General features: G+C 51.0%; 2 protein-coding genes across 6 annotated transcripts in view; one reads left to right on the forward strand and one right to left on the reverse strand.

Moving 5' to 3' along the window:
• RBL2 (RB transcriptional corepressor like 2) overlaps positions 1-22,938 on the forward strand; it is a 53,224-nt gene that overhangs the window by 29,023 nt on the left and 1,263 nt on the right. The window contains exons 21-22 of the mRNA XM_081108553.1: positions 369-533; positions 5,903-6,074. Coding sequence (XP_080964679.1) covers positions 369-533; positions 5,903-6,073 — 336 coding nt within the window. The 3' untranslated portion in view covers position 6,074. The remainder of the gene's footprint in view (positions 1-368; positions 534-5,902; positions 6,075-22,938) is intronic.
• AKTIP (AKT interacting protein) lies at positions 7,400-22,189 on the reverse strand. Of its 5 annotated transcripts, none has more exons than XM_081108562.1 (11): positions 15,847-15,947; positions 14,213-14,324; positions 13,680-13,787; positions 12,337-12,542; positions 10,199-10,263; positions 10,022-10,122; positions 9,520-9,608; positions 9,350-9,448; positions 9,155-9,262; positions 8,328-8,388; positions 7,400-8,186 (listed from the first exon to the last, which is right to left on the reverse strand). In XM_081108562.1, exons 3-11 carry the CDS (start codon positions 13,719-13,721, stop codon positions 8,079-8,081), a joined length of 879 nt encoding a protein of 292 aa, XP_080964688.1. In that variant the 5' UTR covers positions 13,722-13,787; positions 14,213-14,324; positions 15,847-15,947; the 3' UTR covers positions 7,400-8,078. The 5 variants fall into 5 exon arrangements, with proteins under 5 accessions (XP_080964688.1, XP_080964686.1, XP_080964689.1 ...); XM_081108560.1 differs by having other exon boundaries at positions 7,400-8,189; positions 15,847-15,919; XM_081108563.1 differs by lacking the exons at positions 14,213-14,324; positions 15,847-15,947 and adding an exon at positions 22,055-22,189 and having other exon boundaries at positions 7,400-8,189.

Genomic DNA, 22,938 nt, shown 5'->3' on the forward strand with positions numbered 1-22,938 from the left:
GGGGGGCAGCAGTACAGAGAATGCATGGGCTCCCGGCGTCCAGAACGCAGCAGCTGTGGCAGCCGTGCTAGTTAGCTTTCCCCAGGCCTCTCGTGTCCTCCTCTAAGAAATGGGCATGAGTGTCCCCAGCTGACAAGGTCGGTGTGGGATTGAATGACATAATGCACTAAAAGTGCTTAAAACAGGGACTGGCACAAGCAAGCCCTTACATGGTTGCTGTTTGTATGCTTTGCTTTAGGTTTATTAGTTGGTGTCATTCATAAACCTAATGGTTTATTATCTTTTCACTCTTACAACAAAAATAACCACTTTCAAAAAGACCTGGTGAGAAACTGTGCTTAGCTGAGAAATGCTTTTTTTTTCCACAGACGGAGGCCCCTCCGCTGTCTCCCTACCCATTTGTAAGAGCAGGCTCCCCGCGCCGCGTGCAGCTGTCTCAGAACCATCCCATCTACATTTCCCCGCATAAACACGAAATCGTGCTTTCTCCTCGAGAAAAGATTTTCTACTACTTCAGCAACAGTCCTTCCAAGGTGAGCCTGGCCCCTCTCGGCTTCTCCCACCCACAACCTGCTTAGGAGTCTAGAAACGGTGGATGGGAGCTTCCAGGGAAAAGTGGCCAGTTAGGTCCCAGTGGAGCGAAAACCAGGGGTTTCGGGGGGAGAATTTCAGAGTTGGAAATCAAGTTAAGGGACTTGGATTTATTTTCATTCTTTCCTTTTCCTGTTTGTGCATTTTTAACATTCTACTGTAAATCTGGGATTTTGTGGTTTTTATTCCATCTGTAAAATTTTTAAATTCCAAATTTTTTTCGGGAAAGAAAATCGGTTTCTCTAAACTGATGACCGAGTACCTGTTTCTGCGACTGGCAGTGTCTGTCCCCTGGCTCTGTCTTTGCCGGGGATGGACATTCTGCACAGCGCGGTGCTGGCCACGGAGCCTGGACTTGTGAGCCGCCTCGGCCTCAGTCTGAGGCGGGGACGGGGTGGGAAGCTTGCGTCAGGCTGGTGGTGAAAGTCAGCAGGCGGCCGAGTGTGCAAGGAAAGGGGCTCAGGCAGCAGCAGCCGCTGGGAATCATGCTGGGGTGAGGAGTGCGGCTGGTCCCAAAGGCTGATGTGACATTGTATTTACAGGTTGCACTCTCACAAATGTAAATATGATGAGAAATGGCAGATGGGGGAGGGCCTGTTAGAGAGTGAAGGAAACTGAACAGACATGACAGCCACACGCAGTAGGTCCTACATGGGAAACTTGGCTGTAAAGCTCATTTTTGTGGGGAAACATGATGTGGACTTTAATGTTGATATTTACCTTTAAAGTTTCTGTTAAATTTCTTTGGTTTTGATGGTGGTACTGGATTATGTAGGAGAATATGCTTGAGGTAGTCAGAGATGCCCTGTTCCAGTGTCAGTAACTTACTTTCAGATGGTTCAACTATAAGATTATAGAGAGGACAAATGAGGTGTTAATCGGTAATGGGTACTCAGTACTATTCTTCCAACTTTTCTGTAAGATTGAAATCTTTAAAAATAGAAAGGAAAATAAGTAAAAAAAATGTTCAAAAATATAATGGAAAAACTTCTATAAATAGCAGCAAAGTATCACATAGCTTGGAATAAATGTATCAAATTATTTAACTTGAATTAGCGGTTTTAAAAAATTGGAATTATACTAATGTTTCTGAATAGGAAGACCAAATATGAAAAAGATTTATAATTTCCTCAAACCATTTCATAGGTTTAATCTAATGCCAATAATATTCACAGTACAATTATGTACTGTGAACAAAAATGGCAATAGCCCCTAAAAAAACAATTGGAGTTCGATGAAATGACTCTGACATTTCCTCTATTAGATTTTCCTCTTATAACTATAACCATATTAATCCAGTTGGAATTTAAGAGTTAAATGGGGGGAAAAATCAGAATATTCATTTCAAAAGAAGGGCTAAAAAATGGAAGAACGTATGGAAAAATAGCAATTAAATGTAAATGGTCTAAGAATACCAATTAAAAGGCAGAATTGTAACACTGGGTGAAAAAGCAAGACCCAACTATTTATTGCTTATGTGTAACACACTTTAAAGACACAGCTAGTTTAAAGGATTATAACCCCAAACTCCCATTAACTAATAAATAAAATGTAGATCCATACGATGGAACATTACTCCAATAAAAAAGTACTGACACAGGCTACAACATTGGTGGACCTTGAACACATCCAGCTCAGGGAAGAAGCCAGTCCCAAGAGGATACGCATGCATGATCCCTTTATATGGAATGTCCAGAGGGCAGACTCACTGAAGCAGAAGTAGATTAGTGAGTGCTGACTGCTGGGGAAGTGGAAGGCACAGAGTTTCTGAGCTGACGAAAGAGTGATGATTGCACAACTCCAGAGAAATACTAAAAGCCATGGGTTTGTACACTTCAAATAGATGAATTATATGGTATGTGAGTTATATCTCTATAAAGCTGTGTTTTTAAAAAAGTAAAAGGATAGAAAAAGTTATACTCTATTGACACTTATCAAAAGAAAGCTTGGATTGCTATATTAATATCTGAAGAGCAAAAAATATTACCAGTGCTAAGAAGGTCATTTCCTAATGATAAGGACATACAATCCTAAATAGAAAAAAAAGAACAAGTAGAGAAAATCAGTAAGGATATTCAGGATTCATTAATGTTGTTGACTAACTGGTGTTTACGGAACATTCCAGTGGCACCAAGTACACATGGGACATTTACCAAGATAGAACACATTCTGGATCACAAAACAAGTCTCAATAAATTGTAAAGGATTCAGATAATGTATTTTCTCTAGAAAATCCCCAAATTTTTGGAAACTAAATTGTGTATTTCTGAATCAACATATCTAAATTTGTGAAATGCATAAAAACAGTGCTAAGAGGAAAAACTATAGTTCTAAATACCTATATAGGAAGAAAAAAGGTCTCAAGTTAGTGACTAAGCAACTTGAGAAAGAGCAGGAATCAATGAAATAAACAACTGAAAGTAGAGAAAATACAAGCCATTTAAAGTTAAAGGTTTTGGTTTTTTTGAGAAGATAAAAACGATACATCTCTTTATAGACTAAGTAGGAAGGATAAAAAAACAACTTTGTGCCAATAAATGTGATAATACAGATGAAATGAACTAACTCCCTGAAAGACAAACTTCTAAAACAGTAAAAAGGAAGTAGTTTTAATAGCCCTATCCAACATTCATTCATGATAAAACTCTCAGGGGACTTCCTCAACCTGATAAAGAAGATATATATATTTGAAATTATCTCTAACCTCATACTTAATGGTAAAGACTGGATGCCTTCCCTCTGAGATCAGGAAGAAGGCAAGGATCTCTGCTCTTACCGCTCCTATTCAACATTGTAGCTGTAGGTCCTGTCAGACACAATAAGGCAAAATAGAGAAGACGTACATGATGAAAAGGAAGAAAACTGTCTCCGTTCACAACATAGTTTTCTACACGGAAAAATCATAACCTACAAAAAGTTACTGGAACTAAAGATTAGGCAAGTTCCATAATTAACATACAAAAATCAAATATATGTATTTCTATATACCAGCAATGAGTGAGTAGAAGTAAAAGAATTTTAAATACTATACACAGCATTAAAAACTTAACACTTACAGTCAAGTCTGATAAAAGATGTGCAAGATTCGTATCCTGAAAACCACAGAATCTTGGTGAGAGAAGTTAAAGATTGAGAAAATGGAGAGGTATATATCATGTCCAGGAACTGGAAACATCAAGATCTGTTTTCTCCCACTTGATCTACAAATTCAACCTCAATTCGTGTCAAAATCCTGGCAGAATTATTTATATAAGTTAAACTGGTTCCAAAACTTACATGAAAATGGAAAGGGACTAGAATAATTAAAACCATTTTGGAAAAATGAAACACACAAGCTGTCTGATTTCAAGACTTACTATAAAGCCACAGTAATCAAAACGGTGTAGTACTGGTGAAAGTAGAGTAACAGATCAATAGAACAGAATCCGGAAACAGACCACACATTCAGGTGGGGCGAGTGTAGGTTTACAGTTGTGAGTATGCAGTTTATGCTTATTATTTATTGTATTATTTTCTATATGACCAATTGTAAACCTCTTTTGCCCCACCGTGTAAAAGGCCAACCAATTTTCAACAAAGGTGCAAAAGCAATTCAGTGGAGAAAGATAGCCTTTTCAATAGTTGGTGCTGAAACAATTGGATACCTATATTCAAAAATAGTAAAGTTGCACCCAGACACTGTACCATATACAAAAAATTAACTCAAAATGAACCACAGACCTAAACTGTGAAATTTAAAAGTTAAACCATAGAAGCAAATCTTGGTGAACATGGGTTTAGATACAGCATCAATAGCACAATCTATAAAAGACTGACACATTAGATGATCAAAATTAAATAGACAAGCCACAGACTGGAAGAAAATTTTACAGATCTCATAGCTGATAAAGGATTTGTACCTACAGTATGTAAAGGATTATCAAAACTCAAAAGGAAAACCAGATTTAAAAATGGGCAAAAGATTTTAACACACTTCACCTATTATCTGCCTATGAAAATGACTAAAATCTTAATCACAGCAAACGCTGGCAGTGATGTAGAGCGACTGGAACTTATATTGCTGGTCAGAATACAGAATGGTATAGCAGAGACATTCTATCTGGAAAGTAGAGTTAAACATACCTTTACCATATAGCCAGTAAGCCTCACTCCTAGGGATTTACCCGTTAAGGATCCAGAGTTGTGACTTTCAATCCTGCTTGTCCATGATCACCAACTGGAAGGTGCTAGAAAAAGCTGTAGCACAGAATTGGGAGCTTCTCCAATAGAAAGCAATATTAGACTGTTGGTTGGAGAAATATTTGTCATCATGACTTACTAGGTGATAACTGAGATCAAGGACGAATATTACAAAGTGGTATCAAGTGAGATGACTGGTCATGAGGGACACCGGTCAGGGCAGGTGCAGCTTGTTGAACAGTCAGCATGGCAGCATTGCTTACAGCACCAAACAGCTGGGAGGAGTAACATGTCCAGAGGGGGTTAAACCACGCCACATACCGGAGAGTACTGCATGCGGTGATCCACACAGACACGGAAGGCCTAAGCCCGTTTCCTCTAGGAAGTGCATGTGAACATGTATGCTCATGTGCTTCCCAACAGGAAACAAGGGCAAGGAGGCAGCACATGAAAAAACCCTTTAACCAAACACGACCAGAAAAGAGTGGGGTGCACTGGATTTGGGGCTTTGGAGGAACTGCTCACTGAAGGCGCTGAGAACCAATCTGGTCTCCAGCACCAGGCAGTGTTTCCTCAGGAGGCGTTCCTCGCAGAGAATTTGCCCAACTGTTCTCAATCTTCCAAGGATAACAAGTAACTATGACATTCCAGATCATACCAATAAGTTACTTACAAAGGATGCTTTAGGGAATTAAGGCTTACTTCTCTTGTGAAATTCCTGTTGAAAATGGCTGCTAGACTTAAAAAAAAAAAATCGGCACAATACAATGCAAAATCATGCTTTTTTTAAAAAGAGAATGGGGATGTATGGAATTGATTAAATAAGTTATTAGCAATGTCATGATCTATAACTACCGTAGAAATCACAGATGTGTCCGCTCTTGCATTTGGAAAAGTGTCCGTCCACTCCATCTGCGGAGCTCATTAAGCCCTCCTTCTCCGCCCAGTCATCAGCTCAGCCAGCAGAGAGGTTGACATGGGGAGGCTGGGTAGCTCAGTAGTTCTTTTCTCCATGGAGATGTTCGAACTCCTCAAGGTAAACCACTTAACTCACTTGAGGTTCTTTGCCTTAACAACGCATTGTGTGTATTCGGGTTTTCAAGTTTTTCTATCTGTTTTTCCCTCGCTCTAGAGACTAAGAGAAATTAACAGTATGATACGGACAGGAGAAACTCCAACCAAAAAGAGAGGGATTCTTTTGGAAGATGGAAGTGAATCTCCTGCCAAAAGAATTTGCCCAGAAAATCATACCGCCTTAATACGCCGTCTCCAAGATGTAGCTAATGACCGAGGTTCCCACTGAGGTTAGTCTGTTGTGTTGAAACTCCTTTCACAAACTGTTTAACAGCATCATTTCATGCATGCTAGACTATGGGGCTCTTTTCCTTCCTCTTTCCAGTACCCTTATTTTTCCTCATCCCGTCTGCCTTCTTCCTACCCCTCAGTGCTTGCCGTCAAGGCTGCTTAGAAGCCAGTCTGGGGTTTGTTAACTCTCTGGCAAAGCTTTTACAGGTATTGTAGAGAACAAAGCATGTGAAACGCGTGCGGTCTCTGCTGACCCTCCAGCAGAGGGTGTTTCAGTCCATTCCTACCTGTTTGTGGTCTGCTCTGGCGCTCCTGAAAAGCAACACAAAAACTAGGTATCCTGTCCTAAAACACTTGGTAGGAGTGTGAGAGTTTTGCATTTTTGAAACTTAACAAGGGAGAGGGCCCAAGCTCAGATGGCCCGCGTCTCCCGGTCCCTGTGTGTATCCTTCCGTCCTGTAGGTGTGGTGCAGCGTGGCAGGTGCTTGCGTGTTTGGTGTGTGGTGTGCGTGAGTTGTGTAATAAGTGGCACTTTTGGGCTGTAAAAAGCATGATTTCGTAATCCAGGTTTTGCTGTATATTGTGATGGCACTTTCTACAATGTGAACTTTATTAAGTACAAAACTGCTAGGCTAAACACTCAACGTCCTCTTTCATGCTTTTGTACGTTTTTAGAACTGTTAAAGCCCCAGTAGCCACCTTTGGGGCACGTATTTTAAATTTTCCAGGTTCCCCCCCCCTCCACCCCCCCATTAATAGGGATCGGCTGGCTAAGTGAAGATTTTTAAATCAAGTTGAATTAAGGAAATTAATATGAAAAATTATGGCCACTTCCTTTAGGAGGTAGTTTTCCAAAAGACATGTGTCTACTAAGGTGATACATTTTAAACTATCTTTTGGTATGTTCCTGGCAGTTTAAAAAAAGAGTTTAAAACCTAGAGTACATAGTACCAGTCATACAAATTAGAAAAGGTTATTTAACAGCTATTGAAGTATCTATATATAGCTTTATTAATCAGTATTGTTCCAGCAGTTTTTAAGTTGACTGAATAATATTAGGGAGAAAATTCAATTGTAAATTGAATCAGTATAAACAAAGTTACTAGGTAACTTCATATTGCTCTGAAAGAAATATGGAACTTTAATTACACTGTTCAGTTAGAATAGTGTTCTGCAAAAATATTTATAAAACCTCCAGATACTTACTGCTACTGTAATTTTATATGAAAATAAGTGTATTTTTCAATAAAGCATTTATAAATTAATCTTTGTTCAGTTATACTGAGAAAAGGGTATTTAGTTTCCTGCATAAATGACAAAGAACCATCATTTATTGGTTTATTTTGTCTCTACAAAACACATTAGTCATTCATCACTTAAATATTTGACTTCATTAGAAACTGTTCTAACACTTTTTCTCCCTCCTGCCATAAAAATACAGTAAGTAATTTGCTTTAAAAAAAACAAAAACTATGACCCAGTGTTCTGGCCTCCTCACTCCCCTAACGTGCACCTGGTAGTGATTCGTAAATCAGTAAGACAGTGGGCTGAAGACGGGGTCAGGCGGTCTCCTGCTGAAAGTGCTAGCACGCTAAAGAACCTGCCTTCTCTACACCTTTCCTCTCCGCTTCTAACGTATGTACAACGGAGACACCGATTTGAAAATCATTACGTAGTGCTAAACTCTGTCTACTCTAGTAGTTCCAAATGAATGCCACTTACCTTTAGCATTATATTCAGAAAAATACTTAAGCCTCAAGGTCCCCAATAATCTGGAGTACTGAACTAGATAACCACCCTAAAGACACTTCTGACAGAAGTAATAACGCGTTCCTTAGAGAGAGGCTTCCAGAACTTGCTGTAAGAACCTAGCGTGTACGGACACCACTGACGCCAGTCCCCGTTCGCACAGTTTACTTGCAGCAGCCCTGGCCGCCGTCAGCCTGGCCGCGGCCCGCGTCCGCAGGAAAGTGCCTGGTGCACCCGTCACCACAGTCCCGCTCCTAGGTGGTTCCCGTTCTCTCTTCTTTACTGAAGGGCTGGACGGAGCCAGGCTTTACCCAGGACAGGCCGGCCACGGGAACACTTTTATTGTGCAGTTCTTCAGGCTTCTTCTAGGCACAATCAAAACAGACACCAGAAAGCGACTGATGAGATGCCAGCGCTGCAGACCCGTCTCCCCACAGGTGTCTGTGCAGAATGAGCTTGGAAAGGGGTTAGCAAGTGGCCACCTCAGACGGCCAGCTACGCACCTTCTGAGTCAGCATCTTCTCTCTGGCTTCGTCGTGTATAGCAGGGTTCCATGGGGAAAAGCTTAAGGAAGAGAAAAGGATTTAAAAACTGCTTGGCTTACTAAATCTGCGGAACGTCTGTTTTTTAATACTTAAGCCAGTTGCTATAACAAAACCTAATAAGGATTTAAAGAAAAGTCTTTAATCAGTTGTCAACGTGTAAGTTTTAGGCCTTATCTAAATTATTTTCTCACATGATAACCATGCTTTACAGAGTACTTTCCCTGGGTTAGCTCATTTAAGCCTCGAAACAACCCCTGAGGTACTATTATTGAGGCACCGGGAAAGCAAGTAATTGTTCCAGTCACAAAGCCAACCACTCCGTCTGCAGAGCCCAAGCCTTTACCCACTGCGCTACGCTGCGTCCCCAGCACCAGTGTGCGGAGCGATAAACCACCCATCCTTCAGGTCTGTTCTCCCCACTCGGCCCCAAGGTCAAGTGTCAGAGCTCCAGCACCCACTGCCCCACTCTAGTCACTCTCCCCTACGCAGCTTCCCGCCCTCTCCACATCTGAACGTAGACGGCTGTGGCTGTTTCAGAAACAGCACATGACAGGGTCCTCAGGCACCCAGTCACTAAACAGCTCACCACTGGCACAACGTGCCTGTCGATGGAAAGCCTTGTGTTTAAGGAGCCGAAGGGGTGTCTGAAATCTGTTACAAGTAATCAGGGTTGTCGGCGAACAGGTGATATATCTTCCCTTTCACTCCCCATTTTAGTGTAAGTCCCCCTGGACCAGGGAGCACAGGGCTGCAGGGTGCGGTCTGTCTAGGTAGGAATCACTTACCTGATGGCATAGGGGTCTTCTATTTTAGGCTGGTCAAACAGGCGGGCCGTGCACAGCTTCACACTGTCAACCACTTTACTTTTAAACAGATGCACATCTTTCTCATACCTGTGTTAAAAGTGTAAGTCAGAAAGTTACCCACGCACTCTCCGTGGCTGCATTCTCAGACGTAGCTGAAATAAAGCAGTGACCTACAGGACCGCAGCCTCGGGGTGCAGGGGGCTCGCCGTGTCGATCTTGTAGAACACTCTCCTCGCGTACATCAGCACCTGCCAGATGTGGTTGTGGTTCCGCCTAAGGGAGACGGGCGCATGACTGAGGCGTCCTACTGACTCCGTCACTAAAGGAAACACGTAGTCACTCACCTCCACTTGGCAAATGCTCTCTTCACATCCAGTTCACCTGAGGAGGGGTCCACTAGCGGGTGGAAGACGGGGATATCAAACACCAAGCGCTATATGGGGGGAGACGTAGCTTTCAGTGGGGGCCATGGAGGCAACGGGCCCACAGACGGTGGTAGGAAGAGTGTCTGGACAAGGCAGTCGTGCCAGGAGCTGCACTTAACTCCTCTCCCCGCTGTCCTGCGCCATGAAGTTTTGCTGGGAGGGGTGCTCTACCCAGCACCGCGGCCCCGAGTGCAGTCAGCCTCGGCGTGGCTGCGAGAGCACAGGCGCAGCTCCAGGTGGAGGCTGACGTGGCAGAGGACACAGCGAGGCACAGGCCCGCCCCCCAGAGCCCGAGGAGCAGACAGACACCTTAGGAACCATCATCAAAGTGGCTGGTCAGGAAAGGAACCCAGACACCTTCAGCGCCCTGTGGGCCTCCTCATTGGCCAGTGCACGGAGCCAGGCTGTAGCTCCCACTTACTGGACAGTCGCCGTCCGGGTAGTTATCAGGGATGTACACTGTGAACTTAAATACTCCGTCTTGGTACAGTCCATGCCGAATGAAGATCACTCCAAACCACACTGCGGGAGAAGCAGGCGCGGTTAAGGCCGAGCGTCAGAGGACCAAACGTGCTGCCGCGGTAGAGAACGTGCTTACCTAGCGCTGAGCGGTAAGACGGCTGCACGTAGACTCCCGGCAGCTTCTGCTTCACCAGCAGGGTGCTACAACAGAGCAGAGCAGGGCCGGACGGAGGTCAGTGACCCACCAGCCACCCACGGTCCTGTTCTGGGAGAAACAGTCCCTCCAGGGGCAGCTGAGGCCCTAACCCGCCAGGCCCAGTCATCCCAGCCCCGCACCTGGCCCGGGCGGCTGCCCTCGATTGGCTTCCACCAAGAGCCCAGATAAAGAAATTCAAGCCAAACACAGGGACACACTAAGAATCAAGTTTTCCTCCCAGAAACCCACCTCCCCCGAACATCATCCCAGAAACTGAGCTGGAGGTAGACGAGAGGACCGGTCAAGGTGCTGCTTCTGTGGCTGCTCAGCAGAGCTCCCCACACACCCCAAAGCCACTGACCCAGCACGAGGACAGGAAGAATAAGGTCCCATGCCAGTGCCCTCACGGGGGTGATGCCCTCGGTGTGACCCCGTCCCTGGGCAGAGGGCCGTGTGTAGTTTGTCCGCGGTGTGCTTCTGCTCTCAGCTGACCCGCGGCGCAGGCACACCCTCTGGGACCGGGGTGGGACGCGGTGGGTGCCCAGACAGGGCGGACACGGGCTGCTCGGGCTCTTTGGGACCTCGTCCCACCCCAGCCATGCCAGGCTGTTCCTTGCCACGGAGCCATGAGCCCCAAAATGAGCTATGAGCCCAAACAAGTCCGGCTGTGAGCTGTACGTGTGAAGTAGCAAGTGGACCTTGGCTGACAGTTTTATTACCTGTTTGTCTAACTTGAAGGCAGTCACTCCTTTTAAGTCACCACCACTGAGCGCGCCCACAGCAGCGTGGCTGACATGCAGCTGCCGCAGCAGTCTGCCAGAGGGCCGCTGTGTGTGCTGCGCAGACGGAGGGCTCGGTGCCACAATGGAAGCCTGTCCAGGCACTGCCAGCCTCCCGCACAAGGCCCCTTCCACAGCCTGCGGGGCCCCTGCCCCCACATCACTCGGCCCTCGGACAGCGGCTCAGCCCCTCTGCCCTTACAACGCTGGCGCTGGGACGGAGGGCTCAGGGGTGCCTTTAAAATAACTGCATGTACAAAGGGATTTTATTGTCTCTTTTCCAGGTGTGCCACCGATTTATAACTCGGTGTCGTACACACTGGGCTTAGAGACTCGGGGCTCTGCTTTACGACGGCACTTGTTCAACCTAGTTATCTATCGGCACCCAGCGCACGCCTGCGACACAAGGCTAGGACACAGGCGGCTCAGTATCAAGTGCTGTGTGCAAAGGAATTGCTAAATAATTGAAACTAAGAATTGTCCACACTTTCGCCCCTGGGACAGATTATTTAATCAAGTGCCACCTGCTCAGTCACTGGCAGCCCCGAGGTATCCAGGCGCTGCACCATCACCTCCTCGCACCCGCGCACGTGCAACCGCAGTCCAGCCTTGGTTTCTGTGACCAGTCAGAGCCCACACCTTTATGACGTCCCTGTGTCGCCTCCTTCAGCTTTGGGAGGTCACAGGAGAAGTCAGATCCCTTTCTAGTGACAGGCCTTCTCTGGACTGACAGTTCCAGTTCCTTCATTGCTGCCTCCCAGGGCCTGGCTTCCCACCTCCGCCTGCTGGGACCGCCTTCTCAGGGGTCGGGGGCCTCTCACAAGGTGACCCCCAGAACACAGCACAAAGCCTCCAGCGGAGCCTGCCCCGGGGAGGGCTGGATGGCCACCCTCCCACTGTCCCATCCTCCATGACCTCTCAGGAGGTGAATGCCTCACTTCCTGGGAAGGAAGACAAAATTAAGTCCCTGACCTGCTATCCGTACTTACTAAAGCTTCCTTTGTCCCCCTTCGTGCTCTCCAAACAGGCGTGGAAATCAAAGCACACATTTGCCTTCAAATCCTATTTACCCAAGATCTGAATGAGCCATTACATTTGCGCAAACATATGACAGTCCTTAGGCCTTGGTTAGAAAGCCTATACTGCCTGCCATAGCCTCCCTCTCTGTAAATATCAAGGCTGACACTGCAGAGGTGTGAGTGTGAGCTCAGATTAAATGGCTACTGAGTGAGCCCAGTCCATCAGAGTACATTTCACTCTTTACCTTCAAAACGTAACCAAACGGCTATAAGAACTTACAATTCTGCAAGGAGGGAGTACTCCAGGTAGAAGGGGCCGTAGGAAGCGTGCGTGCCATTGGTTGACTGTGCTGCGGGGGCAGGAGACGTGGGCTTCGTGATGGGCAAAGCGTTCTTGGGAATAGAAGGCAGCTGTTTCTTTGGAGCTGTGCGTGGAGGGCTGGTCTTCCCGTCCCCCGTCACTGTCTTCTCCTCACCGTCAGATCGCTATTCAGGACGAAGTGGGGAGAGCATCTGTTAGGTTGATTCTTAAACCACAGGAGTGTGTGTGCTGGACTCAGTCGCTGACCTAAAAGCTGGAACTGCTCTTTTGCAAGGACATCCTGGCACCAGGGCCGAGATGACTCGAAAGGCCTTTGTGCAGGGCCCTTAGCCAGAGCAGAACAGAGCTGAAGCAAGACCAACACATTAGGAAACTCCTGTTGGCTGCGTCCTATAGAGACCAGGAAGCCAATATTCACGAGATTTAAGTGAAACAAAGAAATGATTTTTCCTGGGGGCCCCCAAAAGAGGGCCAGGGGTTACTAAACAGTTAGACAACTCTGCACGACCAGCCCCGCCCCTGAGCAGCTCGATGCTGCAGGTCAGGCGCTCAGCAGCTCAGAAACCAGCGATGAGTGAAGTGAGCCGCTGCCTGACATTAGCGCTCGGGCTAGAAACAAGGAAGGAAGCTGTTCTCTCACTTGCCCTGGGTCCGACTGTGATCCTGTCCCTAATGCACACGTTGCCACAGTTGGACTCTCCCCCGCATAAACCATCGTCCACAGTAGAGAGAGAGGCCTAGGGGAGTCAAGAGAAACTACCGTCTGGCCGTTTAATTACTGCCTTAAAAGTATGTCACGTGCCTAGAAAAAAGACGTGCAGCGGTGCCCGCAGAGCGGTGGGATTATGCATTATATGTGTTCTGTCTTTGCGTACATTCGGCTTTCCTAAAATGTATTATTTTTTGCCACTAAAAACAGACATTTTATTTAGAAAAATTAAACCAGTGGCCTCGAGCCGGACTTGACCACACTGGGCTAGCCTTTCCCAAGGCTTTCCTACCCACGGCATCTCGAGGTTCAGGGAGATAGGCAACTGCAGGGATGTGTGACAGTCATCACATGTCAGCAACGCCTACCCACACAGTCCTACTCAGTGCTACCCGAGTCATTTCTATTGGAGACGCGACCTCCGTCTCAGAAACTAACTTTAATCCACAAAATAATTGGTTCTCAAAAGTAAAGCCTGAACTAGAAAAACCAGATGATCTTGCTAAGATTACAGGGCAACCCGAGTATGAATTCTTTTGGCCCCTGTTCTTACGCAAACGGTGTCCTCGCCACATGTACCAGCTGTACCTACTTTGCGTCCAGAGTTTGCAGACATGCTCCAGAAAGGGTTCATAACGTGCGCTCCACAGAGAGGTGCAGCGCCTGCGTCATCCAACGCCCGTCCCCAAAGTCGCGTTACCTGCCAATGAGAGGGGAAATGGCCAACACCCAAAGTTAAGACTTCTGAAATGAGAACTCAGTGTGCCACTCTCCATAGAAATACACACACACATTATATAACACAGTCACAAAAACCCAGGGGAAACGCAGAAGCTCCGGGCTGTGACCGTCGCTGCTAGGGTGCTCGCGGGCATCTGACTGGGAAGGCCAGCTTCAGAATGCACTGTACCCGCGCGACTCCGAGTCTGGCACTGGGCTCGGGGGTGTGGGACATTAAAGGCCCAAAGGGGCCAATTTAAGCGTGTCCCCAATGAGTTGTCTTAAGCACAAAATGATTCTCTCTAGCGAAAGTAGCAGCCAAAGAAATAAGAAAAAACAGGAGGGCGAGCGTGTGGGGCAGAGAGGGCGACCGGGGTCTTGTCAGCACCCTTCCCGAGAAACGACCTTTGCCAGCTGCTTCAAGTACGGAGACGGCAGGCCCAGCGTCCAAGGGTGCAGGTGCAGAGGGGTGCAAAAGCTTCCCCGAAGCTGTACGGCCACAGGCAGGGGTCGCTGACTGAAAACAAAGGGAGAGGCCTAGGAGACCAGCAAGCCGAGCTCAGCCGGCACCTTCCGCTGGGGCGGGGCCCAGGGAGACCCAGCCCCTGCTCTCAACTGTTGCCGGAGCAGACGGCCGCAGGTGGAGAGGGTCAGCATTAGACTGAGCAGCGTCTTACTAAACTCCTGAGAAGCAGATCAGAGAGACCCAGGTCCCAGATGTCCCTATTCAGCAAAAGTGTGTTCTCTGCACGCCTGTGACACCCACAGAGGTGCCAGTTAATGAGGTCTGCTTTCCACGACACCGTGCCACCCGGTAATTAAGTCATAGGAATGAGGGTGCTGGCTGTTCCACCAACCTGTTGACTTGTGGCCAGTAAATACCAACTTATTGCCAAGAACTGCAAACCTGCCTTTAAAGATGACTAAGATGAAAATCGTTGGGAGATAAAAAAAAAAAAAAATGTGGGGGCACCAGCACCCCACCGTCGTCTAGGACAGACCTGACGGAAGAGGGACCGTCCCTCTGGGACACTGATCACAGCCCTGGGAATTCACGGGGTGGGTCACCCCGCAAGGTCCCCTCCGAGTGTAGCCCCAGTGCCTCTGCCTGGAAGAATCCTCCCTCCTCGGAAGGCCCACTGCCCACTGCCCACTGCCCCCTGCCCGTGCCTCCAGCAGCAACAGCCCCTGGAGAAGCTGTAGCCCCTTTCGGGAACGAGACACCAGTTCTGGGGGCTGTCTCCCCCGACTACACCCTCTCCAGCAGGGGTGACAGATGGGACATAAGGTCCGCCCTGGCGGTTAGGGCACCGCCTGCATGTCTTTCCATCGGGCTAAGGAGGGGGTCTCGGCCCGTCCCAGGGAAGCGGACAGGGCGGTGGGTCCCGCGTCCTCGTGCGCCAGGGTCCCGCACGGGCTCCCGTTGGCACATCGCCGCCAGCAGCCTCACGTTCCACGTTAGGGGCGCGGGGCAGGGCCCCGGGAGGAGACGGGGCAGCCTGGTCGGGCGGCTCGCTGGGGGCAGGCGAGATGGGCACGGGCACAGGGCGGAAACCTCCGCCTGGCGCGGGGAATCCGGACAAACCTGTCTCGGCTGATGCGACGCGGGCCGGCCTCACGGCTACCTCTCGGGGCGCCGGCCGCGAGCCCGTGCCAGGCTGAGGGTCTCGGAGGCTGGGCGCGCCCGCCCCGCCCGACCCCACTCCCCCGCCCCCCACCCCAGGGAGGGCTGAGGGCCGAGGGCCGCGGCCATGGGAACGGGCCGGGCAGGGCGGGACCTGGATGGGGCAGCTAAGCCGGTCGCTACCTTCTCCCCGCTGCCCGCTGCCCGCTGCCCCTGCCCGCTCCCCGCTCCCGGACAGACCCAGCGCCCTGGCAGCAGGTGCCGGCCAACAGGGGCAGGTCCCAGCCCCGCCCCATCGCTGGGGAGCCCGGGGCTCCCAGCCCAGCGGGCAGACCGCCGGCCGAGGACGCTGGCAGCGGGTGAAGGACAACGCACAGCCCCCTCATGGCCGCCGGTCGGCCTGGCGGCGCCTCACCTCACGGCCTCAGAGCAGGGCTCCCGCCGCTGCGCCCTCGCGTCCCGACAGCATCCCTGGTCGCGGCGCCAGCCGCCCCTGCCCGCTCCGCCCGCCCCGCCCTAGTCACCGCGCCCCCGAAGCTTCCGCCCAGCCGCCGAGCGCCCACTGGCTCCCAGACCTGTCTGTCAAGCACGTTCTTCCGGGAGCGTGGGGCGGGGCGGGTCGAGGGGGACTCCACTCCGTCTACTCGCTCCGCCTGGCACCTCCTGGCACCTTGAAGGACTGACTGGTCACATCCCGGAAGTGTCGGCCGGGGAGATGGAGGGGCGCTGGTACACAATTGGGCCCGGCGTCAGCCAGTCACCATAGAGACCCGCCCACCTGTTTATGCGTAACCTCGGCGGCCATTCAGAAAGGCCGGCTGCGGCTTTCCCGGGGGACCAGGGCGGGGGCGGCCATGGACGCTCACCTGCCCCTGGGGGCCGGCCAGCCCTGACCGCCGCGTGGGCCGGGAAGCGGGGGTCTGCGGCGGGGGAGGGACCTGGAAGGAGCCTTATGTAATAGAGAGGGACGCCGCTTTCCATGCCAGAGAGGAGGAAGCTAATGGGTACTGACGATGCCAACCAAACGCCCCTTGAGGGTAGCCTGCGAGGGGCTTTGGAAAATGTATGTGTGGATCCCGAGAAAGGAGGTACCCCCTAAATGGCTCCTGCTGCCTCGCTGGGCTCAAAGGAAAAGCAGAGCAGAGCAGCCATTCCCCAACGGGACCCTCCGCAAACGGCACCCCTGGGAGACGCCTGCGCGGAACCCTGTGTTCCTGCATCCGAGCCAGGCCTTTTAAAGGAATGCCTGGAATCCTATTTCAACCAATAAGACAGATACTTTCCCTGTTGAATCCACTGCACAGCTCCACTAATTAATCCAAGTGACTCATTCTGACCAATCAGGACAGTAGTTTTTGGACCAATCATATTGCAAGGATTTGGAGTCTTCATTTGCATAAGGGGAGGCCAATCAGGGACCAGGGGCGGGGATTTCTATGTATATAAGTCAGCTCCCCTCTGGGCGAGGGCATGGTCCACATTCCAGCGTGCACAGACCCCCTGGGGCTGCCTCCCTCCCAGGGCCGCCTCACCGCCCTGCTCTCTATCATAATTGAACTGTTTCCTTCATCACCACCACCTCCCAAATCGGGGATTCCTGTTGGCACTGACCATTAGGTGACTAACATATGCGACTGAAAATATGGGGGGACGAGTAGCAGGAATTTACATTTGTCACAAGTTCCTCTGTGATTCTGGTGCTGAAGTTTGAGAATCTCTCCCGAAGCCCTGTAGCTTCTGGTCCTCTGATCCTTCATTTTTATTTTCACTTCCCAAGCCTTCCCTTTGGTCTGGAACACCTTGACCAACCCTAGCGCTGCTCAAAAGCTTTCCGTTGAATCAGAAGTCATTGCTGACTGAATACAGTCTGCACTCAGCTCCTTCCCATCTCATTTCCCCCGCCGGTCCCCAGACCAGTTCTGTGACTGCTGCCATTAGCTTTCACACCTCGGAGCCTTTGCTCACTCATGGGATGCTCACCCCGTCTCCGCCTCACTCAAAAGAGGAGAAATATTCTCTAACTGGGTTATTGTTCAACTGTGGTCGCCTTTGAAATGCTGGTAAAAGGGCCTCTGGTTGAATGGCAGGCGGCCAGAGTCTCCTAATGTTAATCCCCAGGGTAGGTCCTGAAGTCCAACTCCCCCCCCCCCCCGCCCCCCACCCGTTGAAAACACTCCTAACTGCTTCCCTTTGTCCAGTGTGAATACACTCGGAATGCTGTCATGCCCTTAGTGTCTCCGTCAGCATAAACAGGCAAGCAGGACGCACTTTCTGGCTGCAGGTGGTCTCCCTGGGCACCTCTCCCACGTTTTTTCTCCAATCTCACTCTCTACTCTCTTCTTGGCAATCTCATCCCTCCCCCAAGCTACACCCAGGGCTCACATATATTTCTCCCGCTCAGACCTTGCCAGTGGGCCTCAGTGGAGTGTATCCGACGGCCCACTTGGCCCTGATGCCTCAGACACACATCAGTTAGCATCCCTAGGCCTGCGCACACCAGGAAACCTAACATACACTGGCTTACATGGTGTGGCACCCCCAGCTCCGGGCACTGCTTTCCTTGCATTCCCGGGAATGGCATTTCCGGGCAGGTAGCAAGATGGCTGCTGCCCTTCTAGGCACGCCCAGATGAGGCGGCGTCCAACAACACAAGATCTTTTTCTCCCCACGGTCTCTCGAAGAAGAGCAAGAGGACCTTCTCTAGAAGCAGGGACCAGAAATGAGTCTCTGGGTCTCTGCCCACAATCAGTCAAGGGCACGTGGAGTGAATCTGCGAGGACTGGCACGGGCTGATCAATGTACCAGGTCCCTGGACTTTGGGCGAAGGGCTGGCATCAGATCTGTATCTGGGAATGGCCACTGTCCGGAGGACAGATCGTACGGAGGCCCGCGAGCGTAGGCGCGAGTTTAGGAAACCATTGCAATCGCTCAGCAAGAGGCGGATTTGACGGGGGCCAGGGAGAAATGAATGACTTCAGAGACAGTTGAGCGGCGGAGTGGACAGGACTTGGCCGTGGATGAGCTACGGGGACTCGGGGATGAAAACGCGAGGGGGGTACCATGGAGGGCACCTAGAGTTCTGGCTTGAGCTCCTGGATGAATGGCCAGGCCATTCACGGAGATGAGACACAGTGACCGCCCCGCTGGTGGGAGCGGGAACCAGCGGTTTTGAAGAGGCGACGTTCGGGGTGTTTCTGTCGGCGCCGTGGCTGGTGTTCCCACACCACTGACCGCTCCTTCACCGCTGACAGAGCCTCAGCTTTGTTGAGGAGTCCCACCCTCCAATGGTTCCCCATCATTTACATCAGAGACCGAACTCCTTGTGGCATCTGTGGGCCCAGCAAGGCAGGACCAACACAGTGGAGCCCCACCCATCCCAAGCTCCAGCCTCTCCCACTCAACTGCCCGGAGGCATGACGCTCCCCTGCCCCACCCCTGCCCCGCCCCTGCAGGGGGTCTTTGCACTGGATGTTTCCTTTGCCTGAAAGGCCCCCCCCCCCCATCTCAGCTCAAACACCACCTCCTGCGCGCCATTTTATGTGGGGGATGGCTAAGCGTCTCTCCCACAGCGTCCTGTACGCTCCCCGGGGCAGGAACCCTGTGTGTTTTGCTCTTCGTGGCTCGCCCCCTCTTTCTGCGCTGGCTCAGTGCCTGGAGGTAGTCGGTTGTGATGGATATTTGACAAAGGAAAGGCAGAGGCCATCTGAATACACGTAAGACGCCTCCTAACCTGCATGCCCCAAGCCCTGCAGCACGAAGTAGCTCATCAGGAAAATGAGGGCGATCTGCTCTAAGGGAAGTGCGGAGGCAGCCTGGGGTACCGCTGACTGTAAGACTGAACTCTGAGTCCTGGGAGGGAGCCAGCTGAGCCTACCCCTGCCTGTGAAGCTGTCAGTCCCTTCGCGGCACTTTCAGCCCTCTGCATTTTGGGGGCATACGTGATATTTGCGTCTAGAGATGAATTCTTCTTGCGTCAGGACTTCATAACTATGTGATCTCTGAGTCATCAGGAAACCAGCTCATGTTCTAATCCCCCAAACAGCCACTGAGTCCACTCGTCTCTCGGTTTCTGGGAAATGGATTATATGGAGCAGATCACCGATTCACTCCTAAAGGGAGGAGGATGGGGCTACGTAACGGTCAGGTGGAATGTGTATGCACTCAGATGCACACACACACAGAAGCCGGGACCTTCCCCTCAATCCATCTGCCCCCAAACCCTGTCGTGAAAGGATTCCTAGTTCGCGTGGTACCTGTGTCCCCGACGACACGTATGTTCAAGATACATTCGGTGATCACGTGGCTGTGATTTATTTTAACATGTCAGAAAAAAGTAATGTATCAAAAGCATAACTTTATGGTTAGCAATGTTGAGCCAAAGCAGGCGTTTACGTTGTTCTAAGTGACTAGACTTAAGGGAGGATCTCAAACAAGCAATGCTGGTAATCCTCAGACGTGGCAGGAATCACGGTTTTTGACGACGACTGGCGCCTGAGGAACACGGTGCGGAATGACATGGCTTCTGCCTCCGTCCTCACCGGCCATGGCAATGCCTGCCTATCAGCATCCACTGTGCTCCCACTTTCTGGCTGCACCTCTGTCCCCTGTTCGGGTCCCGGTGACCCGGCCCTGAGTGACCGAGTGAGCGGAGAGTGCCCGAGCGGAGGGACGGAGGGATGCATTTCGCAGAGCACCGCCTGTCCCCCCTAAGTCAGAGTGGCCGGTGGGCTACCGTGAGTCCTGACGCCGCCAGGAAAAGCAACCGGCACACAACCTGGCGGCTCCCAGAGCGCCAAAGAGAACCCCTGATTTCCTCTGGTAGCCAAACAGTAGCGCCCACCCCCTTAGCTCGCAGATAACTACCCACCAGGAGCAATCGTCTCTTTGATTGGCCTTATCTTTGCCGAACCGCCTCACTCTGCGGTTCCAAAGCATTTGGAAAGATAAAGGCATAAGGTTAGTTAGAGCTAGAGGGACAGATTCAGAGAAAGGCAACGAGAGAGAGAGAGAGAGAGAGAGAGAGAGAGAGAGAGAGAGAGAGAGAAAGAGAGAGATTCGTCCATTGATAAATATGGTAGGGTTCGCCATGGGCGAGGCACTGTCCAGCCATAGACGCCTCTGTCCTTACAATAGGCCAGTGGTCAGCAAACCGCGGCTCGCGAGCCACATGTGGCTCTTTGGCCCCTTGAGTGTGGCTCTTCCACAAAATACCATGTGCGGGCGTGCATGCACAGTGCGAAGTTGACTTAAAACTTTAAAATTTATTAAGTTAATTTTAGGGAACGTTGTGGAGTGAAAGAAGATGTAGTGTTGAGGATTGAGAAAGGTATGTTGAGATGGTTTGGACATAGAGAGAGGATGAACGAAAGGAGATAGACATGTGGATGGGAGAGTTGGAAGGGGTCAACCTCAGCGAACGTACCTCCATCAGATTGAGGACTTTTTTAGCAAAGGCCAGCTTAGGAGTCCCCTAATTAAGCTATAACAATGCACCTACCTATATAGTTTAAGTTTAAAAAATTTGGCTCTAAAAAGAAATTTCAATCGTTGTCCTGTTGATATTTGGCTCTGTTGACTAATGAGTTTGCCGACCACTGCAATAGGCAAACAGTGATTGTGAGACAGTGAGGGCGTCTCAGCGACCTTGAGAGTCTGCCCCCCGGGGAGGACAGGTCCCTGTCCCTTATCCCAACTTGTCCCCATGGACGGTCAGTCCCACGGGAAAGTAGAGCACAAGGACCATCCATCCTTACACCCACCACCCGGCCTCAGCAATGCCCATGGCGTTGCCATTGTTCCTTTTCCTAATGTTTTCCTCCCGAATCATTTAAACTAACTTGCAGTCATCATGACCTTCACGCCCATCACCCCAGCGTGCATCTCCTAAGGGCGGGGGCCTTCCGGGAACCAGCCACTGGCACCCCGGAGAAATCTAACTTCCCAGCCCCGCCGCGGGCCACACCTGTTCGAACCGTCCACATGGTCACACATCATAAAAGGCTTTTACAGTCCTCATTCTCCTAAGGCAGGATCCAAGCAAGACCCACTGTGCATTTGGTGTCTCTTTAATCCACTGCTTCTAGATCATCCCTCCCGCACCCTTCCCCAGGACTTTCTGAGCAGGGCAGGATGCCGTCTAGCTTGATTCCCCACCCCTGCATCTCTCCAAGCTGTGGGGCCTGAGGACCTGGGGGGGGAGGTGGGGGGCGCGTGGGTGAGGAGCATATATGCAGAACTGCCTCCTGGTGATGGCGCGTCCTCATCAGACACAAAGGCGCCCTCTGCTGGCGCGAGTGAGTTCCACGCCTGCGCCTGTAACTACCAGGGACGTGCGAGTGCTCAGGGGGGGACGCGGCCAGTCTACCCCCCTCCCCACCCCCACCCCTTAAAGGCGGACTTACTGTGGATGACTGTCCAGCCCACTTGCTCTCCTGGCCCGCCCGCTGGGTGCCCACCCGCCAAGCGGTTCGGAGACACTAGGGGGCGGGCGGCGGCTGCAGCAAACGCGCGTGCGGGAGGCGGCGGGAGCTTGCGCGGTGCGCCGCGCACCTGCTCCATCCACCTGCGCCAGGCCCGGCTCCTGGCCCGCGCACGGGAGCAATGCCAAGTGCAAGAACGTTCACCTTTTCTCCTTCCGATGTGACAAAGCGCCGAACATCCCTAACGTGCGGAGGACAGAAAAGAAAGGCTCCGGCGACGAGAAGGAGTGTTGCGGGCAGGGGCGCGGGGACCCTGTCGGGAATGTGACCGCAGAGACCTTACGGGTATCCTCACGGGTTCAAATGAGTGGGTTTCCCCATAACGGCAGCAGTCTCTCCGACACCGTTTATCTGGCCCTTCCCTTTCCAGTGATTCTCGGGACCCCCCACCCCGACCCCTGCCCCGGGAGGCTGCGGGAGGGAGGGCGCCGGGTGGTCGAACAGCTCCAGGGGAGTCTGGCGGGTGGCCGAGCGCCCTCTGGCGGGAAGTGGGGAGAATGCAGGCGGCGAAGCAGAAATGTCCCTGTTTCTCTGAGAACACTGGACTGTGTGCACTCTTTTTAAAAAATATATATTTTATTTCAGAGAGGAAGGAGAGGGAGAGACAGAAATATCAGTGATGAGAGAGAATCTTTGATTGACTGGCTCCTGCACGCCCAGCACGCCCCCTACTGGGGATCAAGCCCGCAGCCCAGGCATGTGCCCTTGGCCGGAATCGAACCCCGGACCCTTCAGTCCGCAGACCGATGCTCTATCCACTGGGCCACACCAGCTAGGGCTGCACTCTCTACTGGTAAACACGTCCACGCTCTTACAACAGCCCGACCTCCACCTGCATTCCCGGGAACATGCACCTAAAAGACTGCTGTTTCCTTTAGACAAAGTGCCTCACAGACGCCGGCAGGGGGCGGGCCGCCGGGCCCCGGTGCACAGAGAGGCGGGAACATCGTCCCTGACCCTCCATCTAAGATGCCTCAGACACCCGCCCAGTCCCAGGTCCCCCTCCCGGCCTCAGATATGCCCACGAC

The sequence above is a fragment of the Myotis nattereri genome, assembly GCF_964212035.1.
Source record: "Myotis nattereri genome assembly, chromosome: 15".
In the NCBI taxonomy this organism is placed as follows: Eukaryota; Metazoa; Chordata; class Mammalia; order Chiroptera; family Vespertilionidae; genus Myotis; species Myotis nattereri.